Source organism: Tachyglossus aculeatus, chromosome 1 (genome assembly GCF_015852505.1).
Source record: "Tachyglossus aculeatus isolate mTacAcu1 chromosome 1, mTacAcu1.pri, whole genome shotgun sequence".
Taxonomy (NCBI): domain Eukaryota; kingdom Metazoa; phylum Chordata; class Mammalia; order Monotremata; family Tachyglossidae; genus Tachyglossus; species Tachyglossus aculeatus.
The window spans coordinates 29,796,778-29,824,271 of record NC_052066.1 but is presented as its reverse complement, the minus strand read 5'-3'; the positions used below and the strand labels follow the sequence as shown (position 1 = coordinate 29,824,271).

General features: G+C 49.7%; 2 protein-coding genes across 4 annotated transcripts in view; one reads left to right on the top strand and one right to left on the bottom strand.

Moving 5' to 3' along the window:
• Window positions 1–4,629: 4,629 nt before the first annotated feature.
• Window positions 4,630–26,731, bottom strand: WDR53 (WD repeat domain 53). Of its 3 annotated transcripts, none has more exons than XM_038740192.1 (3): window positions 26,683–26,731; window positions 14,706–15,201; window positions 4,630–5,178 (listed from the first exon to the last, which is right to left on the bottom strand). In XM_038740192.1, exons 2-3 carry the CDS (start codon window positions 15,186–15,188, stop codon window positions 4,663–4,665), a joined length of 999 nt encoding a protein of 332 aa, XP_038596120.1. In that variant the 5' UTR covers window positions 15,189–15,201; window positions 26,683–26,731; the 3' UTR covers window positions 4,630–4,662. The 3 variants fall into 3 exon arrangements, with proteins under 3 accessions (XP_038596120.1, XP_038596038.1, XP_038595948.1); XM_038740110.1 differs by lacking the exon at window positions 26,683–26,731 and adding an exon at window positions 24,384–24,407; XM_038740020.1 differs by lacking the exon at window positions 26,683–26,731 and adding an exon at window positions 24,297–24,402.
• Window positions 24,301–27,494, top strand: part of FBXO45 (F-box protein 45) — a 62,756-nt gene continuing 59,562 nt past the window's right edge. Inside the window, exons 1-2 of the mRNA XM_038744532.1 lie at window positions 24,301–24,577; window positions 26,195–26,850. Coding sequence (XP_038600460.1) covers window positions 24,301–24,577; window positions 26,195–26,850 — 933 coding nt within the window. The remainder of the gene's footprint in view (window positions 24,578–26,194; window positions 26,851–27,494) is intronic.

The following is a 27,494-nucleotide window of genomic DNA, read 5'->3' as shown; positions in this document are numbered from 1 at the left end:
CTCACTCCACTCTCTCCCTCCCTCCATCTGTTTCTCTCCCCCTTCTCTCTTCCCCGTCTCTGTCTCCCTTTCTCTCTCTCCCTTCCTCCCTCTCTTTCTCTCTCTCCACCTTCTCTCTCCCTTTCTCTCCCTCTGTCTCACTCTCCCACCTCCTTCTCTCCCTCTCTCCCTCCCCCCTTTTCCCCTCGCTCTCCCTCCTTTGATTCATTCAGTCCTATTTACTGAGCACTTAACTGTGTGCAAAGCCCCGTACTAAGCACTTGGCTTGACTGTGATCCCGTTGTTGGGTAGGGACTGCTTCTATCTGTTGCCAAATTGTACTTTCTAAGCGCTTAGTAATAATAATAATGGCATTTATTAAGCGCTTACTATGTGCAAAGCACTGTTCTAAGCGCTGGGGAGGTTACAAGGTGATCAGGTTGTCCCACAGAGGGCTCACAGTCACCTAACTCCTCTGGGCCTCAATTCCCTCATCTGTAAAATGGGGATTGAGAAGGCGAGCCGCACATTGGGCGGGGACTGGGTCCAACCTGATTAACTCGTATCTACCGTGGTGCTTAGAACAGTGGTTGACACACAGTAAGCGCTTAATGAATACCGTTATTATTATTATAGAGAGTGCTTAACAGGTAGCATAATTATCATTGAGAAGCAGCACGGAGCGGTGGATAGACAACAGGCTTGGGAGCCACAGTGTCATGGGTTCAAATCCCAACTCCGCCAATTGTCAGCTGTGTGACTTTGGGGAAGTCACTTCGCTTCTCTGGGCCTCAGTTCCCTCATCTGTAAAATGGGGATGAAGACTGTGAGCCCCACGTGGGACACTCTTGTAGCCCTGTAGCCTCCCAGCGCTTGGAACAGTGCTTGGCACATAATAAGCGCTTAACAAATACCATCATTATTATTATTCCAATCCCGCTTTCACGGCTAGTCTGTGGCGCGGCCTTTTCTTCTCCGGGCCTCAGTTTCCTCAACTGCAAAATGGGGATGAAGACCAGGAGCCCTCTGCGGGACAGGGACCGTGTCTAATCCGACTCGCTCGTATCCACCCCACCGCTCGGTACAGTGCCTGTTCAGATACCATCATTGCTTTTATTATCATCATTAATAATAACAATAATAATGATGGCATTTATTAAGCGCTTACTATGCTCAAAGCACTGTTCTAAGCGTTGGGAGGGATACGAGGTGATCAGGTTGTCCCACAGGGGGGTCACAATTTTAATCCCCATTTTCCAGATGAGGTAACGGAGGCCCAGAGAAGCAGCGTGGCTCAGTGGAAAGAGCCCGGGCTTTGGAGTCAGAGGTCGTGGGTTCAAATCCCGGCTCCACCACTTGTCAGCTGTGTGACTTTGGGCAAGTCACTTAACTACTCTGTGCCTCAGTTCCCTCATCTGTAAAATGGGGATTAAGACTGTAAGCCCCCTGTGGGACAACCTGATCGCCTTGTAACCTCCCCAGCGCTTAGAACAGTGCTTTGCACAGAGTAAGCGCTTAACAAATGCCTGTGATGGGTGAGGCCTGTGGTGGCTCAGAGGGAAAGTAACAGCCTTGAAAGGCCGGAGGCCTGGGTTCTAATCCCCCCTCTGGTATGAGAGTTGAAAAAAGATTGTAAATACCTAAGAGGGTTTAGAATAGATCACCTAAGAGTGCTGAGATAAAATTTTTAGAGAAGCAGCGTGGCTCAGTGGAAAGAGCCCGGGCTTTGGAGTCAGAGGTCGTGGGTTCGAATCCCAGCTCCACCAACTGTCAGCCGTGTGACTTTGGGCAAGTCACTTCACTTCTCTGGGCCTCAGTTCCCTCATCTGGAAAATGGGGATGAAGACTGTGAGCCCCCCCGTGGGACAACCTGATAGCCTTGTAACCTCCCCAGCGCTTAGAACAGTGCTTTGCACAGAGTAAGCGCTTAACAAATGCCACCATTATTATTATTATTAAGTGACTGGGCCAAAGTCACCCAGCTGACAAGTGGCGGAGCTGGGATTTGAACCCACGACCTCTGACTTCAAAGCCCGGGCTCTTTCCACTGAGTCCCGCTGCTTCTCAAATCAAAGACACGAGTCCCCAGGACCTCCCGAGGGCTCAGGACGGGGCGACCGTCGGACGACTACGTTGGCTCCACGCGGGCACTTTCACCAAGTCGACGTTCGATAAATAAAGAGAGGCGGCCTCACAAACCAGCCGTGGGTCATTTTGAAACCCTTTCGGAGAAGCGGCGTGGCTCAGCGGAAAGAGCCCGGGCTTTGGAGTCGGAGGTCGTGGGTTCAAATCCCGGCTCTGCCAATTGTCAGCTGGGTGACTCTGGGCAAGTCACTTCACTTCTCTGGGCCTCAGTGACCTCATCTGGAAAATGGGGATTAAGACTGTGAGCCCCCCGTGGGACAACCCGATCACCTTGTAACCTCCCCAGTGCTTAGAACAGTGCTTTGCACATAGTAAGCGCTTAATAAATGCCATTAAAAAAAAAAAACAGCGTGGTACAGTGGAAAGAACCCGGGCTTTAGAGTCGGAGGTCATGGGTTCAAGTCCCGCTCGGCCAATTGTCAGCTGCGTGACTTTGGGCAAGTCACTTCACGTCTCTGCGCCTCAGTTCCCTCATCTGGAAAATGGGGATGAAGACTGTTAGCCCCACATGGGACAACCCAATCACCTTGTAACCTCCCCAGCGCTTAGAATGGTGCTGGGCACACGGCAAGCGCTTTAGAAATACCATCGTTATTAGTATTCCAATCCCGCCTTCACGGCTAGTCCGTACCGCGGCCTTTTCTTCTCCGAGCCTCAGTTCCCTCATCTGGAAAATGGGGATGAAGACTGTGAGTCCCGTGTGGGACACCCCGATCACCTTGTAACCTCCCCAGCGCTTAGAACGGTGCTTGGCACACGGTAAGCGCTTAACAAATACCACCGTTACTAGTATTCCGATCCCGCCTTCACGGCTAGTCTGTTGCGCGGCCTTTTCTTCTCCGAGCCTCAGTTCCCTCATCTGGGAAATGGGGATGAAGACTGTGAACCCCGCATGCGACAACACGATCACCTTGTAACCTCCCCAGTGATTAGAACGGTGCTTGGCACATAGTAAGCGCTTAACAAATACCATCATAATTACTATTCCGATCCCGCCTTCACGGCTAGTCTGTTGCGCGGCCTTTTCTTCTCCGAGCCTCAGTTCCTTCATCTGGAAAATGGGGACGAAGACTGTGAGCCCCGTGTGGGACACCCTGATCACCTTGTAACCTCTCCAGCGCTTAGAATAGTACTTGGCACATAGTAAGCGTGTAACAAATACCATCATTATTATTATTCCAATCCAGCCTTCACGGCTAGTCTGTCGTGCGACCTTTTCTTCTCCGAGCCTCAGTTCCCTCATCTGGAAAATGGGGATGAAGACTGTGAGCCCCGTGTGGGACAAACTGATCACCCTGTAACCTCCCCAGCGCTTAGAACAGTGCTTGGCACACGGTAAGCATTTAACAAATACCGTCATTATTATTCCGATCCCGCCTTCACGGCTAGTCTGTTGCGCGGCCTTTTCTTCCCTGAGCCTCAGTTTCCTCATCTGCAAAATGGGGATGAAGACCGGGAGCCCTCTGCGGGACAGGGACCGTGTCTAATCCGATTCGCTTGTATCCACCCCACCGCTCGGTACAATACGTGCCTGTACAAACACCAGATACCGTCGTTATTTTTATTATCATCACCGTCGTCATTACAAAGAAAGCAGCGTGGCTCAGTGGAAATCAATCGATCATATTTATTGAGCGCTTACTGTGTGCAGAGCACTGTACTAAGCGCCCGGGAAGTACAAGTTGGCAACATATAGAGACGGTCCCTACCCAACAGCGGGCTCACAGTCTAGAAGAGCCCAGAAAGAGCCCGGGCTTTGGGGTCAGAGGTCACGGGTTCAAATCCCAGCTCCGCCGCTTGTCGGCTGGGTGACTTTGGGTGGGTCATTCTATTCTATCTCTTTTATTTTGTTAATATGCTTTGTTTTGTTCTCCGTCTCCCCCTTCTAGACTGTGAGCCCGCTGTTGGGTCTCTATATGTTGCCAACTCGGACTTCCCAAGCACTTAGTCCGGTGCTCTGCACACAGTAAGCGCTCAATAAATTTGATTGATTGATTGATTGAACTTCTCTGTGAAGGAGCAGCTTGGCTCAGTGGAAAGAGCCCGGGCTTTGGAGTCAGAGGTCACGGGTTTGCATCCCTGCTCCGCCGCGTGTCTGCTGTGTGACCTCGGGCAAGTCACTTCACTTCTCTGAGCCTCGGTTCCCTCATCTGGAAAATGGGGATGAAGACCGTGAGCCCCACGTGGGACAACCTGATCACCTCGTATCCCCCTCCGGCGCTTAGAACAGTGCTTTGCACATAGTAAGCGAACAAATGCCATTATTATTATTATTATTACCTCACCTGTGAAACGGGGATGAAGACCGTGAGCCCCCCATGGGACAACCCGTTCACCTCGCGACCCCCCCGGCGCTTAGACCAGCGCTCTTGGGGATCCAAACCGCGAGCCCCCCGTGGGACAACCCGTTCACCTCGCCACCTCCCCGGCGCTTAGACCGGCGCTCCGCGTATAGTAAGCGCTTCACCAGTACTATTATTATAAAGAAAGGCCTTTCCACCCCGGTTCCGGAGCGGGTTTTTTCTCCTTTTATTGGGTTTAGAGGCCGCTCAGGGGATACACCGATATGACCGGGCTCTGGTCGGCAACCAGGACCTTCGGGCTTCCCCTGATGTGCGCGGAGGTGATCCAGTTGACTTTTTCTCCGTGGCGGATGGTCAGCTTGGGGCCGGGCGGGCCGGGCCTCCTCCGGCGGGCGGCCCCCCGGGGTCCCCCGGCCCCGCCGACGTCCCACAGGCGCACCTGGCCGTCGTTCCCTCCCGACAGCAGCAGGCCCGTCCCGGCCAGGAAGCGGACCTGAGACACGCCCAGGCCGTGGGCCCGGAAGGCCAGCCGCTCTCGGGCCCGGGCGCCCGTCACCCCGAACAGCCGGACGCTGCCGTCCTCCGCCCCGCAGCCGAAGAGGTCGCCGCCCGCCGCCACGCTCAGGGAGTGGACGAGGGGAGGGTTGAACAGTTGGGCGGCGGCGGCGGCCGGCCGGCTGCCCCTCTCCTCCCTCGCTTGCAGGCTGGCGGTCCAGAGCGGGCGGCCTTCCCGGAGACCCCACAGCATCACCTTGGGAGAGGAGAGAGAGGCCGCCGTCGCACCGGCAGAGCAGCGGGAACCGACGCCGGAGCCGTCTCGGGACTCCATGGGAAGAGCCCGGGCTTTGGAGCCATTCCTTCCTTCCTTCCACCGCATTTGCTCAATCAATCAATCGTATTGATTGAGCGCTTACTGCGTGCAGAGCACCGGACTAGACGGTGAGCCCGCTGTCGGGCAGGGACCGTCTCTAGACGTGGCCGACTTGGACTCCCCGAGCGCTCCGTCCAGCGCTCTGCACACAGTAGGCGCTCAATCAATGCACCGGACTAGACCGTGAGCCCGCTGTCGGGCGGGGACCGTCCCTAGACGTGGCCGACTTGGACTTCCCAAGCGCTTAGTCCAGCGCTCTGGCTCAATTGTCATCATCAATCGTATTTATTGAGCGCTTCCTGTGTGCAGAGCGCCGTACTAAGCGCTTGGGAAGTCCAAGTCGGCAACATCTAGAGACGGTCCCTACCCAACAGCGGGCTCACAGTCTAGAAGGGGGAGACAGAGAACAAAACCAAACATACTAACAAAATAAAATAAATAGTAAACCAATAAATGCGATTGAATGAATGAATGAATGAATGAATGATGACTGAGGGCTTGGGCCTCGGTGACCTCACCTGGAAAATGGGGATGAAGACTGTTCTATTTATTTGATTTTGTTAGTATGTTTGGTTTTGTCTCCCCCTTCTAGACTGCGAGCCCACTGTTGGGTAGGGACTGCCTCTAGATGTTGCCAATTTGTACTTCCCAAGCGCTTAGTACAGTGCTCTGCACACAGTAAGCGCTCGATAAATACGATTGATGATGATGATGATGATGATGTGAGCCCCCCGCGGGACAGCCTGATCACCCCTGTAACCTCCCCAGCGCTTAGAACGGTGCTTTGCACATAGTAAGCGCTTCATAAATGCCGTTATTATCATTATTATTCTTTGGAAGTCCAAGTTGGCAACATCTAGAGGCAGTTCCTACCCAACAGCGGGCTCGCCGTCGAGAAGGGGGAGACAGACGACAAAACGGAACGTATTAACAAAATAAAATAAATATGTACAAATAAAATAGAGTAATAAACACGTACAAACATATATATACAGGTGCTGTGGGGAGGGGAAGGAGGTAAGGCGGGGGGATGGGGCAGAGGGGGTTCAGAGGTCACGGGTTCAAATCCCGGCTCCGCCAACTGTCAGCTGGGTGACTTTGGGCAAGTCACTTCACTTCTCCGGGCCTCAGTTCCTTCATCTGGAAAATGGGGATGAAGACGGTGAGCCCCCCGTGGGACAACCTCATCACCCTGTGACCTCCCCAGCCCTTAGGACGGTGCTTTGCACATAGTAAGCGCTTAATAAATGTCATTAAAAAAAACCAAACCTTTGCTTCGTAGCCCGATGGCCCGCCAACTTCCCGAGAGCCCTCGGTCTACCTCCTTCTCCTCCCCACAGCACCTGTGTATATGTTTGTGCCTATTTATTACTCGATTTATTTTAATCGTACATATTTAGTCTATTTATTTTATTTTGTTAACCTGCTTTGTTTTGTTGTCTGTCTCCCCCTTCTAGACTGTGAGCCCGCTGCTGGGTGGGGACTGTCTCTGTATGTTGCCGACTTGGACTTCCCAAGCGCTTAGTCCAGTGCTCTGCACACAGTAAGCGCTCAATAAATACGATTGAATGAATGAACGAAGCGCTGACTGTGTGCAGAGCACTGGACTAAGGGCTTGGGAGAGTACGATACAACAATAAAGGAGTGTGGCTCAGTGGAAAGAGCCCGGGCTTTGGAGTCGGAGGTCATGGGTTCAAATCCCGACTCCGCCACTTGTCGGCTGGGTGACTTTGGGCAAGTCACTTCACTTCTCTGTGCCTCAGTTACCTCATCTGTAAAATGGGGATGAAGACTGACAACCTGATCACCTTATAACCTCCCCAGCGCTTAGATCGGTGCTTTGCACATAGTAAGCGCTTAATAAATGCCATCATTATTATTATTAGTATTAAAGAGTGACGATCCCTGACCACAACGAGCACAGAGACTAGAGGTCAGGAGACAGACGTCAATACAATAAATAAAATTACAAATCTATGCTTCAGTGCAGTGGGGCTGGGGCAGGCGGGGAGAGCAAAGGGAGCAAGTCAGGGCTTCTAGTCGAGAAGCAGCGTGGCTCAGCGGGAAGAGCCCGGGCTTGGGAGCCAGAGGTCGCGGGTTCAAATCCCGGCTCCACCACATGTCTGCCGTGTGACTTTGGGCAAGTCACTTCACTTCTCTGAACCTCAGTTTCCTCGCCTGTAAAATGGGGATTGAGACTGTGAGCCCCACGTGGGACAACCTGATCACCTTGTATCCCCCCCAGTGCTTAGAGCAGTGCTTGGCACATAGTAAGCGCTTAACAAATGCTATTATTATTATTATTATTAGCAGTAGTAGTAGTAGTAGCATTATTGTAAGCACAGCGTGGCTTAGGGGAAAAATCCCGGGCTTGGGAGTCAGAGGACGTGGGTTCTAAACCCGGCTCCACCACTTGTCAGCTGTACAACCTCGGGCAAGTCACTTCACTTCTCTGGGCCTCAGTGACCTCATCTGTAAAATGGGGATTAAGATTGTGAGCCCCACGTGGGACAACCTGATCACCTTGTATCCCCCCCAGTGCTTAGAGCAGTGCTTGGCACATAGTAAGCGCTTAACAAATGCCATTATTATTATTATTATTACTATTATTATTGTCAGCACAGCGTGGCTTAGGGGAAAAATCCCGGGCTTGGGAGTCAGAGGACGTGGGTTCTAAACCCAGCCCCACCACTTGTCAGCTGTACAACCCTGGGCAAGTCACTTCACTTCTCTGGGCCTCAGTGACCTCACCTGCAAAATGGGGATTAAGACGGAGAGTCCCACGTGGGACAACGTGATTATCTTGTAACTACCCCAGTGCTGAGAACAGGGCTTGGCACATAGTAAGCGTTTAACAAATACCATAATAATAACGATAATAACATTACATTATTAGATTATATTCCTTATAATGATAGATTATAGATTAATGATAGATTAATTCATTCATTCAATCGTATTTATTGAGCGCTTACTGTGTGCAGAGCACTGTACTAAGCGCTTGGGAAGTACAGGTTGGCAACATATAGAGACGGTCCCTACTCAACAGCGGGCTCACAGTCTAGATTAAGCATTCTAATGATATACTATATTAGATTCCCATTAGATTATAATAGTAATAAATCATTAATAATAATAATAATAACCATTAAATTTAAAAAGTCCCCACAGGACTGGCTCCTTGCTATATTAGTACTGGCATTAGTCAGCCAGTCAATCATATTTACTGAGCACTTACTGTATGCAGAGCACTGTACTAAGCACCTGGGAGAGGACAATACCACAACTCCCCCTTCTAGACTGTAAGCCCGCTGTTGGGTAGGGACCGTCTCTATATATTGCCAACTTGTACTTCCCAAGCGCTTAGTCCAGTGCTTTGCACATAGTAAGCGCTTAATAAATGCCATCGTTATTATTATTATTATTATTATTACAGTGCTCTGCACACACTAAGCGCTCAATAAATACGACTGAATGAATGAATGAACAGATTCGTTCCCTGCCCATAATGAGCTTACAGTCTAGAGTCTATCAGTCAGCCAGTTATATTTATTGATCCCTTTCCGACTCCACAGCACTGTACTAAGTGCTTGGGAGAATTCATTCATTCATTCATTTAATCGTATCTATTGAGCGCTTACTGTGTGCAGAGCACTGCACTAAGCGCTTGGGAAGTACAAGTTGGCAACATATAGAGACGGTCCCTACCCAACAACGGGCTCACAGTCTAGAAGGGGGAGACAGACAACAAAACAAAACACATTAACAAAATAAATAGAATATGTACAAATAAAATGGTAGGTTCATTCATTCATTCACTCGTATTTATTGAGCGCTTACTGTGTGCAGAGCACTGGACTAAGCGCTTGGGAAGTACAAGTTGGCAACATGAGGTAACTGAGGCCCGGAGAATAATAATAATAATAAAAAAATACAATATAACAATAAAATCGACACTTTCTCTGCCCACTCTGAGCTTACAGCCTGGCGGGGAGACAATCAATCAATCAATCGTATTTATTGAGCGCTTACTGTGTGCAGAGCACTGGACTAAGCGCTTGGGAAGTCCAAGTTGGCAACGTATAGAGACGGTCCCTAACCAACAGTGGGCTCACAGTCAAGAAGGGGGAGACAGAGAACAAAACCAAACATATTAACAAAATAAAATAAATAGAATAGATATGTACAAGTAAAATAGAGTTATAAAGCTGTACAAACATATATACATATATACACGGGGGGACAGACACTAATATAAATAGATAAAATGACAGATAAGTACATAAGTGCTGGGAAGGGACTGGGCTGGGCTGGGAAGGGGGCACTGACGCGGGTGGAGGCGAGTGGGAGATGAGGAAAAGCGGGGCTTAGTCAGGGAAGGCCTCTTGGAGGAGATGGGCCTTCGGTAAGGCTTCGAATGGTGGGAGATTTGTTGTCTGTCGGCTATAATAATAATAATAATAATAATAATAATGGCATCTATTAAGTGCTTACTATGTGCAAAGCGCTGGGGAGGTTGCAAGGTGGTCAGGCTGACCCATGGGGGGCTCACAGTCTTCATCCCCATGTTACAGATGAGGCAACTGAGGCCCAGAGAAGTGAAGTGACTTGCCCAAAGTCACCCAGCCGACAGTTGGCGGAGCCGGGATTTGAACCCATGACCTCGGACTCCAAAGCCCGGGCTCTTTTCCACTGAGCCACGCTGCTTCTCAGGTTATGAGGAGGAGGTGCATTCCCGGTCAGTGTTGTCTGTCTCCCCCGTCTAGACTGTGTGAGCCCGCTGATGGGTAGGGACCGTCTCTATATGTTGCCAACTTGGACTTCCCAAACGTTTAGTCCAGTGCTCTGCACACAGTAAGCGCTCAATAAATACGATGGAATGAGAGAGATCTATAATTCTATTTATCTATTTTGATGCTATTGATGCCTGTCTACTTGTTTTGTTTTGATGTCTGTCTCCCCCGTAATAATAATAATGCTAATGACATTTATTAAGCGCTTACTATGTGCAAAGCACCGTTCTAAGCGCTGGGGAGGTTACAAGGTGATCGGCTTGTCCCACGGGGGGCTCCCAGTCTTCACCCCCATTTTCCAGATGAGGGAACTGAGGCCCAGAGAAGTGAAGCGACTAGCCCGAAGTCACACAGCTGACGATTGGCGGAGCCGGGATTTGAACCCACGACCTCTGCCTCCAAAGCCCGGGCTCTTTCCACTGAGCCACGCTGCTTCCCTAGACTGTGAGCCCGTTGGTGGGTAGGGATTGTCTCTGTTGCCGAACTGGACTTTCCAAGCGCTTAGTCCAGTGCTCTGCACACAGTAAGCGCTCAATAAATACGCTTGAATGGATGAATGAATAGTAGTGGCTCAACGTTTGCGTCTGGGCCTCAGGCAAGTGTCCACTCAATAATTCTCGACTGTGAGCCCGCTGCTGGGTAGGGACCGTCTCTATATGTCGCCAACGTGGACTTCCCAAGCGCTTAGTCCAGTGCTCTGCACACAGTAAGCGCTCAATAAATACGATTGAATGAATGAATAAGGGCCCCACTTGGGAAACACACCCCCTCCCTCGGGCATCTGTGCCTTATCGTCCGTCCGTCCATCACTGGTACTGACTGAGTACCTATTATCATCAATCGTATTTATTGAGCGCTTACTGCGTGCAGAGCACTGGACTAAGCGCTTGGGAAGTACAAGTTGGCAACATATAGAGACAGTCCCTACCCAACAGTGGGCTCACAGTCTAAAAGATGTGCAGAGAACTGTACTGAGCACTTGGGAGAGCCCCCGCCTTACCTCCTTCCCCTCCCCACAGCACCTGTATATATGTTTGTACGTATTTATTACTCTGTTTATTTATTTTACTTGTCCATATTTATTCTATTTATTTTATTTTGTTAATACGTTCTGTTTCGTTGTCTGTCTCCCCCTTCTAGACTGTGAGCCCGCTGTTGGGTAGGGACCGTCTCTATATGTTGCCGACTTGTACTTTCCAAGCGCTTAGTCCGGAGCTCTGCACACAGTAAGCGCTCAATAAATACAACTGAATGAATGAACCAACAGAATTAGTGGATACAGTCCTTGCCTGTAACGAGCTTTTAGTGTAGAAGGGGACTAGTAGGGCTTAGGGTGGTCGATATTTAAGCAGCGAGGCTCAGCGGAAAGAGCAAGGGCTTGGGAGTCGAATCCCGGCTCTGCCACTTGTCAGCTGGGTGACTTTGGGCAAGTCACTTCACTTCTCTGGGCCTCAGTTGCCTCATCTGGAAAATGGGGATTAAGACGGTGAGCCCCACGTGGGACAACCTGACCACCTTATATCCTCCCCAGCGCTTAGAAAAGTGCTTTGCACATAGTAAGTGCTTAGTCCAGTGTTCTGCACACAGTAAGCGCTCAATAAATATGCTTGAATGAGTGAACAGATGCCATCATTATTATTATTAAGCAGGTGTAGGAGGGAAGATGAGGCATTCAGTTTTTGCCATACTGAGTTTAAGGGGAAGGCTGGGCATCCTTCTAGACCGTGAGCCCGCTGCTGGGTAGGGACCGTCTCTAGATGTTGCCGAGTTGTACTTCCCAAGCGCTTAGTACAGTGCTCTGCACACAGTAAGCGCTCCATAAATACGACTGAATGAATGAATGATAGTAGGGAACGACCTAACTCCCCAGCCTGCACCTGGGTACTTTTTGGGAACGGTTGGGAACCGTCGCCCTTTCCCAATCCCGGGGCGACGCATTACTCCCCTTAGCCTTGTTTTCCAATCACATAATAATAATGATGGCATTTATGAAGCGCTTACTACGTGCAAAGCACTGTTCTAAGCGCCGGGGGGGGGGGGGGGGATACAAGGTGATCAGGTTGTCCCATGTGAGGCTCGCAGTCTTCATCCCCATTTGACAGATGAGGGAACTGAGGCTCAGAGACGTTAAGTGACTTGCCCAAGGTCACACAGCTGACACGTGGTGGAGCCAGGATTCAAACCCATGACATAAGCTCTCAACTGGCTTCCAAATTCTTGAATTCCCGCCCTGCCTGCCTGTCTCCTTTCCTCAGGGGCTAAGGCTGCATGGAGGGGCAGTGTCCTCTAATATTTGTCGTGCTGCGGCCCGCCTCTCTTCTTTCCTCAGGGACTGAGGCTGCAGGGAGGGACAGTGTCCTCCTAACTGTCATGCCGCGGCCCGTCTTTCCTCTTTCTTCGGGGACCAAGACTGCAGGGAGGGACAGTGTCCTTTAATATCTGTCGTGCCACGACCTGCCTGTCCTTTCCTCAGGGACAAAAGACACACAGAAGGACAGTGTCTTCTGTCATGCCGCGGCCTGCCTTTCCTCTTTTCTCAGGGACCACGGCTGCACAGAGGGACAGTGTCCTCCTGTCATGGTGCGGCCTGTCTTTCCTCTTTCTTTGGGGACCAAGGCTGCAGGGAGGGACAGTGTCCTCTTACATCTGTCGCGCCACGACCTGCCTGTCCTCTTTCTTCCAGGACAAAAGACACACAGAAGGACAGTGTCTTCTGTCATGCCGCAGCCTGCCTTTCCTCTTTCCTCAGGGAGCACGGCTGCAGGGAGGGACAGTGTCCTCCTGTCATGGTGCGGCCTGCCTTCCCTCTTTCTTCGGGGGCCAAGGCTGCAGGGAGGGACAGTGTCCTCTTACGTCTATCACTTCACGACCTGCCTGTCCCGTTTCCTCAGGGACAAAAGACACAGAGAAGGACAATGCCTTCTCTCATGCCGCGGCCTGCCTTTCCTCTTTCCTTAGGGACCGAGGCTGAAGGGAGGGACAGTGTCCTCCTAACTGTCATGGTGCGGCCTGTCTTTCCTCTTTCTTCGGGGGCCAAGGCTGCAGGGAGGGACAGTGTCCTCTTACATCTGTAGCGCCAAGACCTGCCTGTCCTCTTTCCTCAAGGACAAAAGACAAACAGAAGGATAGTGTCTTCTGTCATGCCGCGGCCTGCCTTTCCTCTTTCCTCAGGGACCATGGCTGCAGGGAGGGACAGTGTCCTCCTGTCAAGGTGCAGCCTGTCTTTCCTCTTTCTTCGGGGACCAAGGCTGCAGGGCGGGACAGTGTCCTCTTATGTCTGTCACTCCACGACCTGCCTGTCCTCTTTCCTCAGGGACAAAAGACACACAGAAGGACAGTGTCTTCTGTCATGCCGCGGCCTGCCTTTCCTCTTTCCTCAGGGACCAAGGCTGCAGGGCGGGACAGTGTCCTCCTAACTGTCATGCCGCGGCCTGCCTTCCCTCTTTCGTCAGGACCAAGGCTGCAGGGAGGGACAGTGTCCTCTTAGGTCTTTCACTCCACGACCTGCCTGTCCTCTTTCCTCAGGGACAAAAGACACACAGAAGGACAGTGCCTTCTGTCATGCCGCAGCCTGCCTTTCCTCTTTCCTCAGGGACCACGGCTGCAGGGAGGGACAGCGTCCTCCTGTCAAGGTGCGGCCTGTCTTTCCTCTTTCTTCGGGGACCAAGGCTGCAGGGAGGGACAGTGCCCTCTTCCATCTGTCGCCCCACGACCTGCCTGTCCTCTTTCCTCAGGGACAAAAGACACACAGAAGGACAGTGTCTTCTGTCATGCCGCGGCCTGCCTTTCCTCTTTCCTCAGGGACCACGGCTGCAGGGAGGGACAGTGTACTCCTAACTGTCATGGTGTGGCCTTTCTTCGGTGACCAAGGCTGCAGGGAGGGAGAGTGTCCTCTTATACCTGTCACGCCGCGACGTGCCTGTCCTCTTTCCTCTGGGACAAAAGACACACAGAAGGACAGTGCCTTTTGTCATGCCGCAGCCTGCCTTTCCTCCTTTCTCAGGGACTAAGGCTGCAGGGAGGGACAGTGTCCTCCTAACTGTCAGGGTGCGGCCTGTCTTTCCTCTTTCTTTGGGGACCAAGACTGCAGGGAGGGACAGTGTGCTCATATCTGTCATGCCACGACCTGCCTGTCCTCTTTCCTCAGAGACAAAAGACACACAGAAGGACAGTGTCTTCTGTCATGCCCTGGCCTGCCTGTCTTCTTTCCTCATGGACAGTGTCCTCCTTTCTGTCGTGCCACAGCCCGCCTCTCCTCTTTCCTCAGGGACCAAGGCTGTAGGGAGGGACAATGTCCTCCTTTCTGTCGTGCCACGGCCCGCCTTTCCCCTTTCCTAAGGGTCCGAGGCCGCCCGGAGGGACACCGTCCTCCTGTATCTGTCGCGCCCCGGCCTGCCCGTGCAAGCTCGGATCTGGCCGACCCCCGCCTGACTCCAACTCCCCAGGTCAGGACCGGTCAGGGCTGTTTGGAGAAGAAAAGGAAACACACCCATTGCGCTTCACAATTAGACCGTAAGCTCGCTGTGGGCAGGGACCGGGCTTACGGTGGCATCGCCCTCTCCCAAGCGCTCAAACACGACGGACTAATCGGGCGCCCCGGCCCCCCGAGCTCACCTGCATGTCCAGCCCGCAGGAGAGCAGGCTCTGAGTCCTCTGCGGGCGGAAGGCCACGGCGGAGCAGATGTTGGCGTGCCCCCTCAGGGAGCGGTGGGCGGCCCGGGGGCCGGCCAAGTCTACGACCTCCACGGCCCCCGAGTCGTCGGCCGAGGCCAGCAGGCCCGCCGTCTCGTTGAGCGAGATGCAGTTGATCTCCTCGGCGTTCACGTGGAAGTGGCGGACGGGGTCCCCGAGGGCCCGGGCGTCCAGCTCGCTGACGACCCGGCCGTGGGAGGCGAAGAGCGTGGCGGGGCGGGTGGGCGAGAAGATGACGCAGGACACGTCCTCGGCGCCCGGGAGGCGGACCTGCCCCAGCGGGACCCCCTCTCCGGCCCAGACGGCCAGGTCTCCGCCCTCGGCTCCCGAGGCCACCAGCCCCTCTCCGCTGGCGTCGAGGCACAGGACCGGAGTGGAGTGGGCGCCATCCCACCGGGCCGCCATGACTCCGCCAACTCTGCGGAGGGAAGCGCGGCGTGAATGCCCGCGCGCTCCGGCAGGAATGTCCAAGCGGCTGACCGTACCGGACAACTGAACGCATTTACTCCGCCAAGCTCGCTCTCTTCCTCCCTTCAAGTCCCTACTGAGAGCTCCCCTCCTCCAGGAGGCCTTCCCACACTCAGCCCCCCTCCTTCCCCTCTCCATCCCCCCTGCCTTACCTCCTTCCCTTCCCCCCAGCACCTGTATATATGTATATATGTTTGTACGGATTTATACTCTATTTATTTTACTTGTACATATCTATTCTATTTATTTTATTTTGTTAATATGTTTGGTTTTGTTCTCTGTCTCCCCCTTCTAGTCTGTGAGCCCGCTGTTGGGTAGGGACCGTCTCTATGTGTTGCCAACCTGTGCTTCCCAAGCGCTTAGTACAGTGCTCTGCACACAGTAAGCGCTCAATAAATATGATTGATTGATTTACTGCCGAACGGTACTTTCCAAGCGCTCAATCCAGTGCTCTGCATCCCGTAAGCGCTCAATAAATACGATCGAATGAACGAGTGGATTTTCAACGTTCTGAAGTAATAATAATAATAATGGCATTTATTAAGCGCTTACTATGTGCAAGGCACTGTTGTAAGCACTGGGGAGGTTACAAGGTGATCACGTTGACCCACATGGGGCTCACGGTCTTCATCCCCATTTTACAGATGAGGGAACTGAGGCCCAGAGAAGTGAAGTGACTTGCCCAAAGTCACGCAGCTGACAAGTGGTGGAGCCGGGATTTGAACCCATGACCTCTGACTCCAAAGCCCGTGCTCTTTCCATTGAGCCACGCTGCTTCTCTATACTTTATTGCAGTAAAACAATAACAATACTAATAATGACGATGGCATTTGTTAAGCACTATGAGCAAAGCACTGTTCTAAGCGCTGGGGAGGTTACAAGGTGATCGGGTTGAGGAAACTGAGGCCCTGGGAAGTGACTTGTCCAAAGTCACCCAGCTGACAATTGGTGGAGCTGGGATTTGAACCCATGACCTCTGACTCCAAAGCCCGGGCTCTTTCCACTGAGCCATGCTGCTTCTCTATGCTTTATTGAAGTAAAACAATAATAATAATAATGACGATGGCATTTGTTAAGCGCTATGAGCAAAGCACTGTTCTAAGCCATGGGGAGGTGACAAGGTGATCAGGTTGGGGAAACTGAGGACCTGAGAAATGACTTGCCCAAAGTCACCCAGCTGACAAGTGGTGGAGCCGGCATTTGAACCCACGACCTCTGACTCCAAAGCCCGGGCTCTTTCCACCGAGCCACGCTGCTTCTAAGACAGACGGCGAAAGACGCCCCCGGGACCGGGCCTGGGTAGGTACACTGGAAGAGTGCGGTGATGATGATGATGACGACGGTCGTGGGTTCTAATCAATCAATCAATCGTATTTATTGAGCGCTTAATCCCAGCTCTGGACAGCGGACAACTCGGCAATAAGGAGAGACCATCCCTGTACATATTTACATTGCAAATATTACATTTATATTGTACATATTTATTACTCTATTAATTTGCTTATTTATTTTATTTGTACATATCTATTCTATTTATTTTATTTTGTTAGTATGTTTGGTTTTGTTCTCTTTATTTGCTTATTTATTTTACTTGTACATATCTAGTCTATTTATTTTATTTTGTTAGTATGTTTGGTTTTGTTCTCTGTCTCCCCCTTTTAGACTGTGAGCCCACTGCTGGGTAGGGACTGTCTCTATAGGTTGCCAACTTGGACTTCCCAAGCGCTTAGTACAGTGCTCTGCACACAGTAAGCGCTCAATAAATACAATTGATTGATTGACTGATTGATCCCTGCCCACAGCGGGCTCACAGTCTAGAATGGGGAGAGACAGACGACAAGGCAAAACAATTAGACAGGTGTCAAGAGCACCCAAATAGATAAATAGAACTATAGATCTCTCTCTCTCATTCATTCCATCGCATTTGAGCGCTTACTGTGTGCAGAGCACTGGACTAAGCGCAAAACAAGTAGACAGGTGTCAATAGCACCCAAATAGATAAATAAAACTATAGATCTCTCATTCATCCCATCGTATTTGAGGGCTTACTGTGTGCAGAGCACTGGACTAAGCGCGAAACAAAACAAGTAGACAGGTGTCAAGAGCACCCAAATAGATAAATAAAACTATAGATCTCTCTCTATCATTCATTCCATCGTATGTGAGTGCTTACTGTGTGCAGAGCACTGGACTAAGCGCAAAACAAGTAGACAGGTGTCAAGAGCACCCAAATAGATAAATAAAACTATAGATCTCTCTTTCTCATTCATTCCATCGTATTTGAGCGCTTACTGTGTGCAGAGCACTGGACTAAATGCAAAACAAAACAAGTAGACAGGTGTCAACAGCACCCAAATAGATAAATAAAACTATAGATCTCTCTCTCATTCATCCCATCGTATTTGAGTGCTTACTGTGTGCACAGCACTGGACTAAGCGCAAAACAAAACAAGTAGACAGGTGTCAAGAGCACCCAAATAGATAAATAAAACTATAGATCTCTCTCTATCATTCATTCCATCGTATTTGAGTGCTTACTGTGTGCACAACACTGGACTAAGCGCAAAACAAAACAAGTAGACAGGTGTCAAGAGCACCCAAATAGATAAATAAAACTATGGATCTCTCTCTCTCATTCATTCCATTGTACGTGAGCGCTTACTGTGTGCAGAGCACTGGACTAAGCGCTTGGAAAGTACAAATCGGCAACAGACAGAGACAATCCCTACCCAACAAGGGGTTCACAGTCTAGAAGGGGGAAAAAGACAACAAAACAAGTAGGCGGGCATCGATAGCATCAAAATAGATACAAAGAATTATAGATCTCTCTCTCATTCATTCCATCGCGCTTATTGAGCACTTACTGTGTGCCGAGCACTGTGCTAAGCGCTTGGGAAGTACAAGTCGGCAACATATAGAGGCGGTCCCTACCCAACAACGGGCTCACGGTCTAGAAGGGGGAGACAGACAATAAAACAAAACAAGTAGACAGGTGCCAATACCATTACAATAAAGTGAATTATAGATATAGACATATCATTAATAATTATCCCAGACTGAGCCCCCTCCTTCCTCTCCCCTTCCCCATCCCCCCCGCCTTACCTCCTTCCCCTCCCCACAGCACCTGTATATATGTATATATGTTTGTACGGATTTATTACTCTATTTATTTTATTTGTACATATTTATTCTATTTATTTTATTCTGTTAATATGTTTTGTTCTCTGTCTGCCCCTTCTAGACTGTGAGCCCGCTGTTGGGTAGGGACCGTCTCTAGGTGTTGCCGACTTGGACTTCCCAAGCGCTTGGTACAGTGCTCTGCACACAGTAGGCGCTCAATAAATACGACTGAATGAATGAAGGAAGGAATAACAAGGGAAGCAGCGTGGCTCAGTGGAAAGAGCCCAGGCTTGAGAGTCAGAGGTTGTGGGTTCTAATCCTGATTCCGCCACTTGTCAGCTGTGTGACTTTGGGCTAGTCACTTCACTTCTCCTGCCTCAGTTCCCTCATCTGGAAAATGGGGATTAGGACTGTGAGCCCCACGTGGGACAACCTGATCACCTTGTATCCCCCCAGCGCTTAGAACAGCGCTTTGCACACAGTAAGCGCTTAACAATTACCATTTTTTTTAGAAGGGGGAGAAAGACAACAAAACATACTGACAAAATAAAATAAATAGAATAGTAAATATTCAAGTAAATATAGTAAATATAGTAAATATTTATAGTAAATATTTATAATAAATATTTATAATAAATATTTATAGTAAAATTTATAGTAAATATTTCAATAGTAAATGTACAAGAGTAAATATGTACAAGTGCCATTATTATCACTATTGTTATTATTATGAATAAAATGGAGTAATAAACGTACACAAATATACACCGCCCCCAACCCCCCCAGTGCTTAGAACAGTGCCTGGCACACAGTAAACGCTTAACAAATACCATTATTATGATTATTATGAATAAAATAGAGTAATAAACGTATACAAATATACATTCCCCCGCCCTCCCCCGGTGCTTAGAACAGTGTCTGGCACACAGTAAGCGCTTAATGATAATAATAATGATGGTATTTGTTAAGCGCTTACTACGTGCCAAGCACTGTTCTAAGCGCTGGGGGGGGATACAGGGCGATCAGGTTGTCCCATGAGGGGCTCACAGTCTTCACCCCCATTTTACAGATTAGGGAATTGAGGACCAGAGAAGTGAAGTGACTTGCCCAAAGTCACACAGCTGACAAGTGGTGGAGTCGGCATTAGAACTCATGACCTCGAACTCCCAAGCCCGGGCTCGTTCCACTAAGCCACAATTCATTCATTCATTCATTCAATCGTATTTACTGAGCGCTTACTGTGTGCAGAGCACTGTACTAAGCGCTTGGGAAGTACAAGTCGGCAACATACAGTGACGGTTCTTACTCAACAGCGGGCTCACAGTCTAGAAGATGCTTCTCATAACAAATAATGACGGCATTTATTAAGTGCTTATTATGTGCCAAGCACTGTTTTAAGCACTGGATGCCATTATTATTATTATTAATAAAATGAATAGAGTAATAAACATATACAAATGTACATCCCCCCCAAACCCAGCGCTTAGAACAGTGCCTGGCACACAGTAAGCGCTTAACAGATACCATTATTATTGTTATTATGAATAAAATAGAGTAATAAATGTATACAAGGATACATCTCTCCCCCCGCCCCCCCGGTGCTTAGAACAGTGCCTGGCACATAGTAAGCGCTTAACAAATACCATTGTAATTGTTATTATGAATAAAATACAGTAATAAACGTATACAAAGATACATCTCCCCACCCCCACCCCCGGTGCTTACAGCAGTGCCTGGCACACAGTAAGCGCTTAACAAATGCCATTATTATTGTTATTGTGAATAAAATAGAGTAATAAACTTATACAAAGATACATCCCCCCCCGGTGATTAAAACAGTGCCTGGCACAAAGTAAGCGCTTAACAAATGTATATATGTTTGTACATATTTATTAGTCTATTTTATTTTACTTGTACATATTTAATCTACTTATTTTATTTTGTTAATATGTTTTGTTTTGTTGTCTGTCTCCCCCTTCTAGACTGTGAGCCCACTGTTGGGTAGGGACCGTCGCTAGATGTTGCCAACTTGGAATTCCCAAGCGCTTAGCACAGTGCTCTGCACACAGTAAGCGCTCAATATGACTGAATGAATAAACAGATGCCATTATTATTGTTATTATGAATAAAATAGAGTAATAAACGTAGACAAAGATACATCCCCCCAGTGCTTAGAACAGTGCCTGGCACATAGTAAGCGCTTAACAAATGCCATTATTATTGTTATTATGAATAAAATAAAGTAATAAACGTATACAAATATAAATCCCCCCCCGGGTGCTTAGAACAGTGCCTGGCACACAGTAAACCGCATAACAAATGCCATTATTATTGTTATTATGAATAAAATAGAGTAATAAACGTCTACAAATATAAATCCCCCCCGGTGCTCAGAACAGTGCGTGGCACACAGTAAGCGCTTAAGAAATGCCATTATTATTATTATGAATAAAATAGAGTAATAAACGTCTACAAATATAACCCCCCGCCCCCCCCCGCCCCCGGTGCTCAGAACAGTGCGTGGCACATAGTAAGCGCTTAACAAATGCCATTATTATTGTTATTATGAATAAAATAGAGTAATAAACGTATACAAATATAAATCCCCCCCTCGGTGCTTAGAACAGTGCATGGCACACAGTAAGCGCTTAACAGATGCCATTATCATTGTTATTATGAACAAAATAGAGTAATAAACGTAGACAAATATAAATCCCCCCTCGGTGCTTAGAACAGTGCGTGGCACACAGTAACCGCTTAACAAATGCCATTATTATTGTTATTATGAATAAAATAGAGTAATAAACGTCTACAAATATAAATCCCCCCCGGGGCTTAGAACAGTGCGTGGCACACAGTAAGCGCTTAACAAATGCCATTATTATTGTTATTATGAATGAAATAGAGTAATAAATGTAGACAAATATAAATCCCCCCGGTGCTTAGAACAGTGCGTGGCACACAGTAACCGCTTAACAAATGCCATTATTATTGTTATTATGAATAAAAAAGAGTAATAAACGTATACAAATATAAATCCCCCCCTCGGTGCTTAGAACAGTGCGTGGCACACAGTAAGCGCTTACCAAATGCCATTATTATCGTTATTATGAATAAAATAGAGTAATAAACGTATACAAAGATACATCCCCCCCGGTGCTTGGAACAGTGCCTGGCACACTGTAAGCGCTTAACAAATGCCATTATTATTGTTATTATGAATAAAATACAGTAATAAACGTATACAAATATAACCCCCACCCCACCGGTGCTTAGAGCAGTGCCTGGCACACAGTAAGCACTTAACAAATACCGTTATTATTGTTATTATGAATAAAATAGCGTATACAAAGATACATCCCCCCGGTGCTTGGAACAGTGCCTGGCACACAGTAAGCGCTTAACAAATGCGATTATTACTGTTATTATGAATAAAATAGAGTAATAAACGTATGAAAAGATACATTCCCCTCCTCCCCCCGCCGTGTTTAGAACAGTGCCTGGCACATAGTAAGCGCTTAACAGATGCCATTATTATTGTTATTATGAATACAATAGTGTAATAAACATATACAAATATATATCCCCCCCGGTGCTTAGAACAGTGCTTGGCACACAGTAAGCGCTTAACAGATACCATTATTATTGTTATCATGAACAAAATAGAGTAATAAACGTAGACAAATATAAATCCCTCCCCGGTGCTTAGAACAGTGCGTGGCACACAGTAAGCGCTTAACAAATGCCATTATTATCGTTATTATGAATAAAATAGAGTAATAAACGTATGAAAAGATACATCCCCCCCGGTGCTTAGAGCAGTGCCTGGCACACAGTAAGCGCTTAGCAAATGGCATTATTAGTGTTAATACGAATAAAATAGAGTAATAAACGTCTACAAATATAAATCCCCTCCCACGGTGCTTAGAACAGTGCGTGGCACACAGTAAGCGCTTAACAGATACCACTATTATTGTTATTATGAATAAAATAGAGTAATAAAACGTAGACAAATATAAATCCCCCCCCGGTGCTTAGAACAGTGCGTGGCACACAGTAAGCGCTTAACAAATGCCATCATTATTGTCATTATGAATAAAATAGAGTAATAAACGTCTACAAAGATACATCCCCCACCCGGTGATTGGAACAGTGCGTGGCACACAGTAAGCGCTTAACAGATACCACTATTATTGTTATTACGAACAAAATAGAGTAATAAACGTAGACAAAGATACATCCCCCTGGTGCTTAGAACAGTGCCTGGCACATAGTAAGCGCTTAACAAATGCCATTATTATTGTTATTACGAACAAAATACAGTAATAAACGTAGACGAAGATACATCCCCCTGGTGCTTAGAACAGTGCCTGGCACACAGTAAGCGCTTAACAAATGCCGTTATTATTGTTATTACGAACAAAATACAGTAATAAACGTAGACAAAGATACATCCCCCTGGTGCTTAGAACAGTGCCTGGCACATAGTAAGCGCTTAAGAAATGCCATTATTATTGTTATTATGAGTAAAATAGAATAATAAACGTATACAAATATAAATCCCATCCCACGGTGCTTAGAACAGTGCGTGGCACACAGTAAGCGCTTAACAGATACCACTATTATTGTTATTATGAATAAAATAGAGTAATAAAACGTAGACAAATATAAATCCCCCCCCCCCCCCCCGGTGCTTAGAACAGTGCGTGGCACACAGTAAGCGCTTAACAAATGCCATCATTATTGTCATTATGAATAAAATAGAGTAATAAACGTCTACAAAGATACATCCCCCACCCGGTGATTGGAACAGTGCGTGGCACACAGTAAGCGCTTAACAGATACCGCTATTATTGTTATTACGAACAAAATAGAGTAATAAACGTAGACAAAGATACATCCCCCTGGTGCTTAGAACAGTGCCTGGCACATAGTAAGCGCTTAACAAATGCCATTATTATTGTTATTACGAACAAAATACAGTAATAAACGTAGACGAAGATACATCCCCCTGGTGCTTAGAACAGTGCCTGGCACATAGTAAGCGCTTAACAAATGCCATTATTATTGTTATTATGAATAAAATAGAGTAATAAACGCCTACAAATATAAATCCCCCCCCCCCCCCCGCCCCCGGTGCTTAGAACAGTGCGTGGCACACAGTAAGCGCTTAACAGATACCACTATTACTGTTATTATGAATAAAATAGAGTAATAAACGTAGACAAATATAAATCCCCCCCCGGTGCTTAGAACAGTGCGTGGCACATAGTAAGCGCTTAACAAATGCCATTATTATTGTTATTATGAATGAAATAGAGTAATAATCGTAGACAAAGATCAATCCCCCCCCGGTGCTCAGAACAGTGCGTGGCACACAGTAACCGCTTAACAAATGCCATTATTATTGCTATTATGAATAAAATAGAGTAATAAACGTAGACAAAGATACATCCCCCCGGTGCTTAGAACAGTGCGTGGCCCATAGTAAGCACTTAACAAATGCCATTATTATTGTTATTATGAAATAGAGTAATAAACGTATACAAATATAAATCCCCCCTCCCCCCGTGCTTAGAGCAGCGCTTAACAGATACCGTTACTATTGTTATTATGAATAAAATAGAGTTAAAAACGTCTACAAATATAAATCCCCCCCGGTGCCTAGAGCAGTGCCTGGCACACAGTAATTGCTTAACAAATGCCATTATTATTGTTATTATGAATAAAATAGAGTAATAAACGTCTACAAAGATACATCCCCCCCGGGGCTTAGAACAGTGCCTGGCACATAGTAAGCGCTCAACAAGTGCCATTATTATTGTTATTATGAATAAAATAGAGTAATAAACGTCTACAAAGATACATCCCCCCCGGTGCTTAGAACAGCGCCTGGCACATAGTAAGCGCTCAACAAAGACATACCACGATGGTTGTGATGATGAAGATGATGTACTGGACGGTGGCTGGGGGAGGGGAGGAGGACTGTAGTGAGCGCCCGGGCGGCCTCACCTGTTGTGGGGCGGTTCCCTCCGGGCGCCGCCTGATGACGTCGCGGCCCGACCGGCCAATCAGGGCGCGGCATCCCGCGCAGGCGCGCCGCTCTCCCGCCCTCCTCCCGCACCACGTCACATCCGGTCCGCCATCGTGGTCTTGCTTAAGCGTCCGCCCCGCCCACCCCTACGTCACATCCGGCGCCTGGGGCTGTATCCTTGTATACGTTTATTACTCTATTTTATTCATAATAACAACAATAATTATGGCATTTGCTATGCGCGTACTGTGTGCCAGGCACTGTTCTAAGCACCAGGGGGGTGTCTATTTGTATGTGTTTATTACTGTGTTCATTGTATTCATTCATTCATTCTCTCTGTGATGCCAATTTGTACTTCCCAAGCGCTTAGTACAGTGCTCTGCACATAGTAAGCGCTCAATAAATACGATTGATTGATTGATTCAATCGGATGTATTGAGCGCTGACTGTGTGCAGAGCACTGTGCTAAGCGCTTGGGAAGTCCAAGTTGGCAACATCTAGAGACGGTCCCTACCCAACAGTGGGCTCCCAGTCTAGAAGGGCTCACTCCCTCGGTGACCTCATTCGCTCCCACGGCTTCAACTATCATCTCTCCGCTGATGACACCCAGATCTCCATCTCTGCCCCTGCTCTCTCCCCCTCCCTCCAGGCTCGCATCTCCTCCTGCCTTCAGGACATCTCCATCTGGATGTCCGCCCGCCACCTAAAGCTCAACATGTCGAAGACTGAGCTCCTTGTCTTCCCTCCCAAACCTTGTCCTCTCCCTGACTTTCCCATCTCTGTTGACGGCACTACCATCCTTCCCGTCTCTCAAGCCCGCAACCTCGGTGTCATCCTCGACTCCGCTCTCTCGTTCACCCCTCACATCCCTGCCGTCACCAAAATCTGCCGGTCTCAGCTCCGCAACATTGCCAAGATCCGCCCTTTCCTCTCCATCCCAACCGCTACCCTGCTCATTCAAGCTCTCATCCTATCCCGTCTGGACTACTGCACCAGCCTTCTCTCTGATCTCCCATCCTCGTGTCTCTCTCCACTTCAATCCATCCTTCATGCTGCTGCCCGGATTATCTTTGTCCAGAAACGCTCTGGGCATGTCACTCCCCTCCTCAAGAACCTCCAGTGGCTACCGATCAACCTACGCATCAGGCAGAAACTGCTCCCCCTGGGCTTCAGGGCCGTCCATCCCCTGGCCCCCTCCTCCCTCCCCTCCCTTCTGTCCTTCTCCAGCCCAGCCCGCACCCTCCGCTGCTGATCTCCTCACCGTTAGGCCTCGTTCTCGCCCGTCCCGCCGTCGACCCCCGGCCCACGTCCTCCCCCTGGCCTGGAATAGGCCTCCCTCTGCCCCTCCGCCAAGCTCGCTCTCTTCCTCCCTTCAAGGCCCTGCTGAGAGCTCACCTCCTCCAGGAGGCCTTCCCACACTCAGCCCCCTCCTTCCTCTCCCCCTCGTCCCCCTCCATCCCCCATCTTACCTCCTTCCCTCCCCTACAGCACCTGTATATATGGATATAGGTTTGTACATACTTTTTACTCTATTTATTTATTTATTTTATTTGTACCTATCTATTCTATATATTTTATTTTGTTAGTGCGTTTGGTTCTGTTCTCTGTCTCCCCCTTCTAGACTGTGAGCCCACTGTTGGGTAGGGACCGTCTCTCTATGTTGCCAACTTGTGCTTCCCAAGCGCTTAGTCCAGTGCTCTGCACACAGTAAGCGCTCAATAAATACGATTGATTGATTGATTCCGCCGCACACAGCCCTCCCCCGCCTGACGTCACATCCGCCTGTCAGCCCGCCTGCGCGTCCCGTTCGCTTCCGCCCTCCCCGACGTCCCTTCCGCCCGGCGCGGGCCGCCCCCGCCTGACGTCGCTTCCGCCCGCCCCGACGCTCGCTTCCGCCCGGCCGTTCCGCCCTCCCCGACGTCACTTCCGCCCCGCGTGGGCCTCCCCCTCCCGACGTCACTTCCGCCCGCCCCGACGCTCGCCCCGCCCTCCCCGACGTCACGTCCGCCCGCCGCGGCCCGCGCCCCCCCTCCCGACGTCACTTCCGCCCGCCGCGCCTCCCGCTTCCGCCCGGCCGTCCCTCTCCCTCCGCGACGTCACTTCCGCCCGGAGGAGGGCGGGGCGGCCATGGCGGCGGCGGCCCCGGCTGCCGCAGCGGCTGCAGCAACGGCTGCAGCGGCTGCCGCAGGCGCTGCAACGGCTGCAACGGGCGGCTGCGGGGGCTGCGGCCCGGCGTGCCGGCTGCCGGCGCGGGTGCTGGAGCTGGTGTTCTCCTACCTGGAGCTGCGGGAGCTGCGGAGCTGCGCGCTGGTGTGCAAGCAGTGGCACCGCTGCCTGCAGGGCGACGAGAACAGCGAGGTGTGGCGGAGCCTGTGCGCCCGCCGCCTGCCCGCCGACGCCCTCCACACCGACCTGCTCTGCAACCTGCCCAGCTACAAGGCCAAGGTCGGGGGCCCCGTACTGAGCGCCCCCGGGACTCCCACCCCGAGCGCTCAGTCGGTCCCGCGGATTGGGGGCGGGGCTCTGTACTGAGCGCCGCCCAGGGCCCGGGAGCGTGTCAACTATGTGCTGAGCGCCTACCCTGTGTCCCCCCTGCCTCCCACCCACCCCTAGCAGGCAACCAACTAATCAGTCCTATTTATTCAGCTCCCCCGGGGTGCAGGGCTCTGTACTGAGCGCCGCCGAGGGCCCGGGAGCGTGTCAACTATGTGCTGAGCGCCTCCTCTGTCCCCCCTGACTCTGTGCTGAGCGCCTGCCCCGGGTCCCGCCGGCTCCCACTCCAAGCAGTCGGTCAGTCCTATTTGTTGGGTGCAGGGCACTGTACTGAGCGCTGCTGTGGGTCCAGGAGCATTTCAATTATGTGCTGAGCGCCTCCTCTGTGTCCCCCCCGCCTCCCCCCCACCCCTAGTATTCAACCGCCCAGTCAGTTCTATTTATTCAGCTCCCACGGGGTGCAGGGCGCTGTACTGAGCGCTGCCGTAGGTCCAGGAGCGTGTCAACTGTGTGCTGAGCGCCTCCTTTGTGGCCCCCCTGACTCTGTGCTGAGCGCCTGCTCCGGCTTCCCCCGTCTCCCAATCCTAGCAGTCAGT

Bases quoted from the DNA above. Each gene is read 5' to 3' on its own strand.
- WDR53 (XM_038740192.1), bottom strand. From the start codon at position 15,188: ATGGCGGCCCGGTGGGATGGCGCCCACTCCACTCCGGTCCTGTGCCTC. The intron at 5,179-14,705 runs GTGAGCTCGGGG...TCCTCTCCCAAG, and splicing joins CCTGCGGGCTGGACATGCAG to GTGATGCTGTGGGGTCTCCG.